General features: G+C 37.4%; 2 protein-coding genes across 2 annotated transcripts; one reads left to right on the top strand and one right to left on the bottom strand.

Moving 5' to 3' along the window:
• The first annotated feature begins 318 nt into the window (after nucleotides 1–318).
• LOC127103320 (NDR1/HIN1-like protein 10) lies at nucleotides 319–1,153 on the top strand. The gene has a single exon (XM_051040607.1). It carries the CDS (start codon nucleotides 458–460, stop codon nucleotides 1,106–1,108), a length of 651 nt encoding a protein of 216 aa, XP_050896564.1. The 5' UTR covers nucleotides 319–457; the 3' UTR covers nucleotides 1,109–1,153.
• Nucleotides 1,154–2,733: 1,580 nt separating this feature from the next.
• Nucleotides 2,734–3,699, bottom strand: LOC127091033 (uncharacterized). Its single transcript, XM_051029540.1, has 2 exons — nucleotides 3,592–3,699; nucleotides 2,734–3,321 (listed from the first exon to the last, which is right to left on the bottom strand). The coding sequence occupies exons 1-2, from the start codon at nucleotides 3,697–3,699 to the stop codon at nucleotides 2,734–2,736; spliced, it is 696 nt and encodes a 231-aa protein (XP_050885497.1).
• Nucleotides 3,700–10,222: the final 6,523 nt, after the last annotated feature.

Raw genomic sequence — 10,222 nt, 5'->3', positions numbered from 1 at the left:
CCTTATATCATAGCATTTTTCTAGAAAAGAACACAATGATTTCAATTAATTCTAATATCTTCAAGTCTGATATATTATATTTCATTCTTTTTGAGTGTGTGAGTATTTTATATTTCATATCTATGCAACCACATTAAATCATTATTATATTCTTGTTTATAAAGCCATAAAATCATTGGCTGCAAAAGTCAATGCATCTATCCTCAATGTATATATTTCAAAAGAAGTTTCCTAGAAAGGCTAAATCAAACTATACTCGATTATTTTGCTAAACCATGAAATGAAAATTATAGTATATTACAAGGAACTACATTACAATGAAGTCACCTAGAAAATCTAAAGCAACAAACTATACCTAAAATTCTTAAATTTCGACCCTTTATAAACACTCAACTTTGTACCATATATTAATCAACATCCAAACTCATCATCACAAAATAACTCAAACCTCGTTAATATGTCTTGTAAACCTGGTTGGTTTGGAACCTTTATGTGCCTCTATTGCACAATCTACACCATCATTTTCTTCTTCATTCTTCTCTCAATTATTTTCTGGATAATAATCTCCCCCTCTAGCGTGAAATTCCACGTAACCGACGCAACTCTCACCGAGTTCAACCTCACAAACAACAACAATACATTATATTACAATTTCAAACTCAACGTCACTATACGAAACCCCAACAACAACATCATAGTCTACTATCGAAGAATCACCGCGATTGCTTGGTACAAAGACAATAATTTTGGTTACGTGAGTTTGACACCTTTCGACCAAGGACACAAAAATACAACATTTCTTGGACCAATTGTGTTTAATGGAAATACTAAGATCAAACTAGGGCGTAAACAACTTGATGAGTATAGCGAAGAGACGCGTCTTGGGATTTACAAGGATTTGGCTGTTGATTTTGATATTAAAATTAGAGCTAAGTTTGGAAGCTTTTATAAGAGTGGACGGTTTAATACACCAGTTGTGCAGTGTCATCGTTTGAGAGTTCCTTTGATTTCTGCTAACTCATCATCATCAACAACATTTTCTTTTAGTAAGAAAAGATGTAGCAGTGCTTCTTTCTTTACAGATCGTGATGCAAACGCAGGAGCTTGATATGTATAATGAATAATTATTAAATTTGAATATGTATACTGTTTTCATTCAATCTACAATGTTTTACACTTATCACCATAATATATGTATAATATAGCTCTAATATATGTCATGTGTTACACATATATCACAGAATTATGTTTGTTGCATGTGTTATTTGAATATAAATACAAGTATTATATGTGATTAATTTTATCACTTATGTTTTATCTTTTACAATATTTTGGGAGTAAAAAGAATCATTTTTCTATTATACACTTCATTTGTTTTTTCTTATGAAATGATGTGCTTTAGTTAATTTTTTAAATAGATTTTAAGCTTATAAAAAAATATTAATATTAATTTTTATATATATATATATATATATATATATATATATATATATATATATATATATATATATATATATTAAAAAAAAACTGATGCTCCTAGGAAGTTGGTACTCTGAGCCACCGTTCTTCCCGAACACATTCCGTCGAGGTGTCTTGCCTTCAATGTTCGACAAAAAAGAGGAAAAGTGAGACCCGATTGATCTTTAAACACATCGGCAATATTCAACCATTTAGTGATTCTTTTCCAGACTGCGCAGAATGAACATAAATCTGATAACTCACATAAATACTCTGAACAAGGTGGGGGAGTGTTTGGGTCATAGGTTAATATTATGTGGTTTTTGAAAACAAACAAATGGGTAACGGCTCAAATGGGATTAACAATGGATAATAATAAAAAGGATGGCTAGAAAGGCTCAGGGGTAGAAAAACAATGTACCTCAATGTGTGTAATCATGCAACCAAACCAGAAAAGAACGTACGCAAGTTCTGAATGATAAAGACATACCTAAATGCTCTCTTATGATGTACATTGTGTTTGGATTTTTCTGCTCTCACCATGTTGGATCGAGTTGACAACCTCCACAGTATCTCTTGCTCGATGTGGCTTCTCAATCAATTTTGGTAAACCTTCTCAACTTTCAATCCAACTCAATTAAACCAATCAGATCATCTAGAGGTATAAAAATTGTGAGTTAACATGCATAGAGGACACACATGCCTTCAGTTAGGGTACTTTTAGCACAACCACTAAAGCTACAATTATCATGTTACTAGATGAAAGTAAACAATCAGAAAATAAACCACTTAAAGCAAACAAAACTTAGAAATTAATATAAAATTGAAACTAAGAATAAAAATTACGAATACTTTTCTTGGGTTGCCTCTCAAGCAGTGCTCCTTTATCGTCATTAGCTTAACGTTTCATTCCCCCTGTTATGGGGGGTACTTCAGCTTCCACACCTTGTTGTACTTCTTTTCCAAAACTAAGAAGTCGTCTTTTTCAGAGGTATGGATTCCTTTGTGCCACAAGTCCTTCCCAACCTCCATATCCTTACCTTGGTTTTTCTTTCTTTTCTTTCTCATGGCTTTTGGAATGGAAATAGGAGCATTTCCACTCGGGTTTGCTAGTGGAAGTGAGACCAGTTGAGATGGCTTTCTTAAGACTTTTTCTGATGTTGGCATGTCACTTTGGTCTTTCACATCTGTCTTGATCATGCCTACTTGATAGTGATATTCTTTTTTCACCTCGAGCTTCCTGTTTTTAAGAACATTCAAAGTTATTTTACCATCCTAAACTTTTAAAGTTAGTGTATCGTGGTCTATGTCGAAATTGCATCGACTTGTCCGCATGAATGGTCGACCAAGAATGATAGATGTGTCTTCATCCTCAGGTATGTCTATGATCACAAAATCAATAAGAAAACTAAATTTCTCTATTTTCACCAGTGCGTCTTCTTCTATCCCATATGCATTCTTTATGAAGTGATCTGCAAACTTCATATTTGTCCTTGTATCACTGACATTTCCAATACCAAGCCTTTGGTAGATTGACAATGGCATCAAACTCACACTAACTCCAGAATCAATCAGTACCTTCTTGAAAGTTATGTCTTTTATAGTGCATGGGACTGTGACTGCTCCAGGATCCTTCTGCTTATTTGAAATTCTCCTACCTGGTGATATTGCATTACACGTTTCATTCAAAGCTACCGACCCATCTCCTATTGGTCTCTTTTCAGCGATTACCTCTTTCATGAATTTTTTGTACATTGGCATTTGCTCGGGTGCTTCAAAGAAAGGCATATTGCTCTCTATCTTTTTGAACATTGTGAAGAATTTCTCAAAGCCTTTCTTTCTTGGATCCTTCTTTGTCACTCTCTGCGGGTAGGGTAACTTAATCACAGGTTTAGCCTCTTTTTATTTTTCTCTTCAATTGGCTTCATTGGTGGTATAACTTCTTCTTCTTCTTTCTTATTTTCCCTCACTTCCAGAACTACCTCCATGACATGGTCATCCTTTGTTGCCCCTCTCTTCTTCATCTTTAGAAACTTTCTGACTTCTTGTCATGACAACATTAACATTTTCATGATTTCTCAAATTTTGTACTGTTTCACTTGGGAGGGAACCTGGTGTTCGAGAACTTGTTACTTGTTGTGCTATCTGACCCATCTGACCTTTAAGATTTTTGATGGAAGCGGCCATGTCCCTATGATTATTTATTGTTTCCTCTTGGAACTGGGAATTCTGAGCAGCCATATTTTCAATGGGAAGCTCCCATTCAGACTTTTTGGGTGCTTGTTATTGATATTACTGATGTTATTACGGGTACGATTGTTGTTATTGGTACTATTGTGGTTGGTTATGATATTGAATGGGACCCTGCTTTGGAACATTCCCTTGTTAATCTTTCCAGGAAAAATTTGGATGATTCTTCCACCCTGGATTATAAGTGTTAGAGTAATGGTTGTTCTGCTTCATAAATTTGATCTCTTCAACTTGTTGCGCAGTTGCAACACAGTATACAGTCAAATGAGGTCCTGCACAAATTTTATAACTTACATTCTGGACTAGCTGAATTTAAGCTACATGTTGGGTACCAATATTCATAGCCTTTAGCTTCTTCTCCACTCCTGCAGCAATTGTGTCTTTGATTCTTATTTTATTGGTTTCAAGCTTCAGATCAATAGTTCCTTCAGATTTGCTTGAACACCTATCATATAACTCCAAGTGCACATTTGCAATTATCGCTTCAATGATCTTTTTAATACCGATAGCTGTTGAGAAATTGGTTAAGCCATCGGTTGTTGTATCAATCAACTGTTTTGTCTTTATTTTGAGACCATTGACAAATATCTGCATCTGTTTAGTCTGATCCATATTATGAGTTGGGCAAACTACCAGGACCCTTTTGAATCTTTTGTAGGCATCTCCCAAAGACTCACCCTTCTTTTGTTTGAAGTTCAAGATTTCATACCTTTTTCTCAAAAATACCGATGCTGGAAAATACTCATTTAAGAAAGTCGTTTCCATCTCTTCCCATGATGTAATACTGCCGACTGGGAGAGAATATAACCATTATTTCGCCTCTTCAGCTAAAGTGAACGGGAACATTCTTAACTTCTTTGTTTCATCAGTATGACCATCAATTTTCAAAGTAGTACTCATGGTCAAAAATCTCTGCAAGTGCTTGTTTGCATCTTCATTTACCTTTCCGTGAAAGGTTTTCTTTAAAGTTGATTTATTATGCTAGGATGCAGTTAAAAATTAGTCACATTCACCGGTTGGTTAACAATTATTAATCTACCACCCGGTGCATTTGTGTAACACCCTTCTAAAATACCCCAATTATTTAATAACAACAACAATATTTATATCAGAGTAATCATGCACCAAGGGTGTCACACAACATTTCACACCATAATAACTGTCATGCTCTTTATTTGATCAAAACAACATTTTTGCAAAATTCGCAGCGGATAGAATCAACCAACCATTCAAAACATATAACGTTTTACAGGTAAAAAGGTTCAACAATCAACAATAAACAATTAAAACATCCCGTCCCGATGTTACATCTATTAGAGCACGACCCACTACGTAGACTACACTAGACTCCAGGCACTAGCTTCTACTCACTCACTGCTCGTTACCTGAAAAATAGTTGTAAGGGTGAGTTCCTCAATCGATATAATAAGCATTATAAATCATCATGTAATGCTAAGTAAATTTACACGTTAATCACCCTAATCATATCCTGCATTCAGTAACGGCACATCAACTCAATTATCATACTCAATAACAACGTAAAATGCAACTCAATAACAACATAAAATGCAACTCGAATGAGACTCGACTCGTCATGCATGTGGTACCATTCAGAGTAAAACTCCCAACTTAAAATCATTGCCATTTTAGTGGGCATCAAGGCATAAGCCTTCAACTTTCAACTTAAAATTTGCCAATCCAGGCCAACGTGGTGTGAGCAAAGCTCCGATTTTTGCCAATCCAGGCCAACGTGGTGTGAGCAAAGCTCCGACTTAATGCATATGAATGTACATGGCATACACGACTTTAAATTCCGACAACATAATAATAATAGCAACACAACAATGTTTTCAACATAATCAACTTATAATCAACGTTGGCTCATCAAGCTTACAACTCAGTATTTTCAACAACTTAACACAATTTATCAACATATTTATATCAACACTTCATAACATAAACTCAACAAAATTACTCATCGAAATCAACGAGAATATGCCAATCACCAATTATGTTCACAACATTAAAATATCAAATTTTCCAATTTCCAACAGTGTTAACCGGTTAACGCCCTGGGTTAACCGGTTAACGCAGGACAAAAATACATTTTCTGGCAAAACGCAACAGTGTTAACCGGTTAACGCCCTGGGTTAACCGGTTAACGCAGGCAAAACAGCACATTTCCACAAAATATAACAGTGTTAACCGGTTAACGCCCTGGGTTAACCGGTTAACGCAGACAAAACAGCAGTTCCTGCGCTAACACAAAGCAGAATGCAGAATTCTCCGCATTTTCCGCCGTTGGAGGACTTCCGGACCTCCGATTCCAATTCCGTAAAAAGCTATACGTTCGGAAATTCACAACTAACCCAAACACATATTCAATTACAGCTTAAACACAGTTTCATCTAACGTAATTTTCCAGCATTCATAATCCCAATTAGGGTCAATTCAACGGCTATCACTACCCATGACATGTTAATCTATAATACCCATCAAACGACGATAAACCCCCCTTACCTGAGATAATCTGGCAATCTCTAAGCTTCAAGCTTTTCCGTTCTTCAACCTTTGCTCTCTAGCTCTTCCTCTTCTCTGCAGCTTCTCCGTTTTCACGTAAAACCCTTTTAAAAAAATGAAAACTCTTTTTCCTTATTCCAACTTATATATTTTCCAATAATTATTATTCCAAATAATAATAATAATAATAATAATCCAATAATTCAATTTATTTAATTAAATTATTAAATATATTATTAACTTAATTTAAATAATTCTCTTATTTTATTCGGGGTGTTACAACTCTCCCCCACTAAAAGAGTTTTCGTCCTCGAAAACATACCTCAAGCAAATAACTCCGGATAAGACTCCTTCATCTGACTCTCCAGTTCCCAAGTCACATTGCCACCTGCTGGTCCTCCCCAAGCTACTTTCACTAAAGCAATCTCTTTACCCCGCAACTGCTTCAACTCTCGATCCTCAATCCTCATAGGCGATATTTCAACAGTCAGATTATCTCTCACCTGTACATCATCTACTTGGATCACATGCGACGGATCATGAATGTACCTCCTCAACTGAGACACATGAAAAACCTCATGCAAATTCGCAAGTGACGGCGGTAAAGCGATACGATAGGCTACCTCTCTGATCCTCTCCAAAATCTGATAAGGACCAATAAATCGAGGTGTCAACTTCTTTGACTTCAAAGCTCGACCAACACCAGTTATCGGAGAAACACGAAGAAACACATGATCTCCCTCTTGAAACTCAAGTGACTTCCTTCTCTTGTCATGATAACTCTTCTGACGACTCTGAGCAATTCTCATCTTCTCCTGAATCATCTTAATCTTTTCCGTAGTTTGTTGAACAATCTCCGGTCCAACCACAGCACTCTCACCGGACTCATACCAACATAAAGGTGTCCGACATCTCCTACCATACAAAGCTTCAAACGGTGCCATACCAATACTCGAATGAAAACTATTGTTGTAGGTAAACTCAATCAAAGGTAAATAGCAATCCCAAGCACCTCCCTTCTCCAAAACACAAGCTCTCAAAAGATCCTCTAGTGACTGAATTGTCCTCTCAGTCTGACCATCAGTCTGCGGATGATATGCAGAACTCAATCTCAGCTTAGTTCCCAAAGCTCTCTGCAAACCTTCCCAGAACTTCGATGTAAATCTAGGATCTCTGTCCGAAACAATACTAGACGGAATACCATGCAAACTTACAATCTTCTCAATATACAACTCGGCTAATCTCTCTAACGGATAATCCATTCTGATCGGAATGAAATGAGCCGACTTTGTCAATCTGTCAACAATCACCCAAATAGCTTCAAAATTCTTACTTGTCCTTCTTCAAGAATACTCTTCTTAAGTTCGGCAACATTCGGAATACACACCCGACTACCAAATTTCAAAATACCATTTTCATCAACTCTGAACTCACCACTTCGACCCTGATTCACCAGAGTTAACTTATCAACCAAAAGCACATCGGATTTCTGACCCTCTCTGATCTCATCCAGAATACCACTTGTTAACTTCAACATTCCCAATTTAACACTATTGTGAGTACTCTCACACACCAAACTCAAGTCTCTAAACTGCTCAATTAAATCCAATTCCTTAACCATTAGCATAGACATATGTAATGATTTCCGACTCAATGCATCAGCCACTACGTTTGCTTTACCCGAATGGTAATTCAAACCAAAGTCATAATCCTTCAGAAACTCTAACCATCTTCTCTGTCTCATATTCAGCTCTTTCTGATCAAACAAATACTTTAAACTTTTATGGTCACTGAAAACCTCAAATCTTGACCCATACAAGTAATGCCTCCATAACTTCAGAACAAATACCACAGCCGCCAACTCTAAATCATGCGTCGGATAGTTCCTCTCATGAACCCTCAGCTGTCTTGAAGCATAAGCTATAACCTGCTTATTCTGCATCAACACACCACCCAAACCCAACAATGAAGCATCACAGTAAACTTCAAATGATTCCGACGAACTCGGTAATATCAGGATAGGAGCAGTAGTTAACCTTCTCTTTAACTCTTGGAAACCTTCTTCACATTTTGAGTCCCAAACAAACGCTTGCCCCTTCCTAGTCAACATCGTCAATGGTAACGCCAACTTAGAAAATCCCTCAATGAACTTCCTATAATAACCAGCCAAACCAAGGAAACTTCGAATCTCAGCAACAGACTTCGGAGCTTCCCACTTAGATACCGCTTCTATCTTAGAAGGATCAACAGCAACACCACCTCTTGAGATCACATGACCAAGAAAACTCACTTCTTCTAACCAAAATTCACACTTGGATAGTTTAGCAAATAACTTCTTTTCTCGTAGAATTTCTAAAACCACTCTCAAATGTTCAGCATGCTCTTCTTCAAATTTCGAATACACCAGAATGTCATCAATAAACACCACAACAAACTTGTCTAGGTACGGATGGAAAATCCTATTCATATACTCCATAAATACTCCAGGCGCATTAGTCACACCAAAAGGCATTACAGAATACTCATAATGTCCATACCTTGTTCTGAAAGCAGTCTTCTGAATATCCTCAGTTTTCACACGTATCTGATGATACCCAGATCTCAAATCTATTTTGCTAAACACACTTGCACCAACCAACTGATCCATCAAATCATCAATCCTCGGCAAAGGATACCGATTCTTGATCGTCACTTTATTCAGTTGCCTGTAGTCCACACACAACCTCATAGTACCTTCTTTCTTCTTAACCAATAGCACTGGTGCACCCCACGGTGATACACTCGGACGAATAAATTTCTTATCCAACAGATCTTCCAACTGACTCTTCAATTCAGTTAACTCAACAGCAGACATACGGTACGGAGCCATTGATATCGGCCTAGTACCAGGTACCAAATCAATCGAGAACTCCACTTCGCGCTCTGGCGGTAATTCATTCACCTCTTCCGGAAACACATCAGGAAAATCACACACCACGGCTAGATTGCCAATCACCAGTTTATCTTTAGCCTCCAAAGTCGCTAACAGCATAAACAACTCTGCCCCATCAGCTACTTCCTCATTCACTTGCCTTGCTGATAGAAACAAACTCTTTCCTTCCTCAATCTCAGGAAAGACCACCGTCTTATCAAAACAATTGATAGAAACTCGGTTAAACACCAACCAGTTCATACCCAGAATAACATCAATCTGCACTAGTGGAAGACACACTAGGTCCATCCCAAAGTCTCTACCAAAAATACTCAAAGGACAATTTAAACAAACTGAAGTAGTAGTCACTGAACCCTTCGCAGGAGTATCAATTACCATACTACCAAACATCTCAGATATCTCTAACTTAAGTTTCACAGCACAATCCAAAGATATAAAGGAATGAGTCGCACCTGTGTCAATAATAGCTATAAGAGGAAAGCCATTAATATAACACGTACCTCGGATAAGTCTGTCCTCACTGGAGGTTTGAGTTCCGGTCAATGCGAACACCTTCCCCGTCTGAGATTTCTTTGGCTTCTGACATTGACTTCCAATATGCCCTTCTTCGCCACAATTAAAACAAATCACTTCCTTGTGCTTGCAATCAGCTATTGCATGACCAATCTTACCACAGCGAAAACACCTCTTTACTTCAGCAGTGCATACATTACTCTTATGACCAGCCTGACCACATTTGAAGCAAACTATACCAGCAGGAGCACCTCCCCCACTAGCTCTCTGAGCCGGAGCAGCTCTTTGCTTCCCTTTTCCAGCTGGAGCATCATACGGCTTGCCACGATTTTGATGTTGCTTGCCTCTGCGGTCACTGACAATCTTGTAATGAGCATTATTGTCTTCCTCAAATATCCTGCAGCTATCAACCAATTCAGTAAAAATGCGTATCTTCTGATACCCAACAGCCTTCTTAATTTCAGAGCGCAGTCCATTTTCAAACTTGATGCGCTTTGAAAATTCAGCACCAGCACCAGTGTAATGAGGATAAAATTTGGACAGCTCCAC

The sequence above is a fragment of the Lathyrus oleraceus genome, chromosome 1 (genome assembly GCF_024323335.1).
Source record: "Lathyrus oleraceus cultivar Zhongwan6 chromosome 1, CAAS_Psat_ZW6_1.0, whole genome shotgun sequence".
NCBI lineage: Eukaryota > Viridiplantae > Streptophyta > Magnoliopsida > Fabales > Fabaceae > Lathyrus > Lathyrus oleraceus.
The sequence above is the reverse complement of the archived record's forward strand: the minus strand, read 5'-3'. Positions and strand labels throughout refer to the sequence as shown.

Bases quoted from the DNA above. Each gene is read 5' to 3' on its own strand.
- LOC127091033 (XM_051029540.1), bottom strand. From the start codon at position 3,699: ATGGCTGCTCAGAATTCCCAGTTCCAAGAGGAAACAATAAATAATCAT. The intron at 3,322-3,591 runs GTAACAAGTTCT...CCCTACCCGCAG, and splicing joins TGGGTCAGATAGCACAACAA to AGAGTGACAAAGAAGGATCC.
- LOC127103320 (XM_051040607.1), top strand. From the start codon at position 458: ATGTCTTGTAAACCTGGTTGGTTTGGAACCTTTATGTGCCTCTATTGC.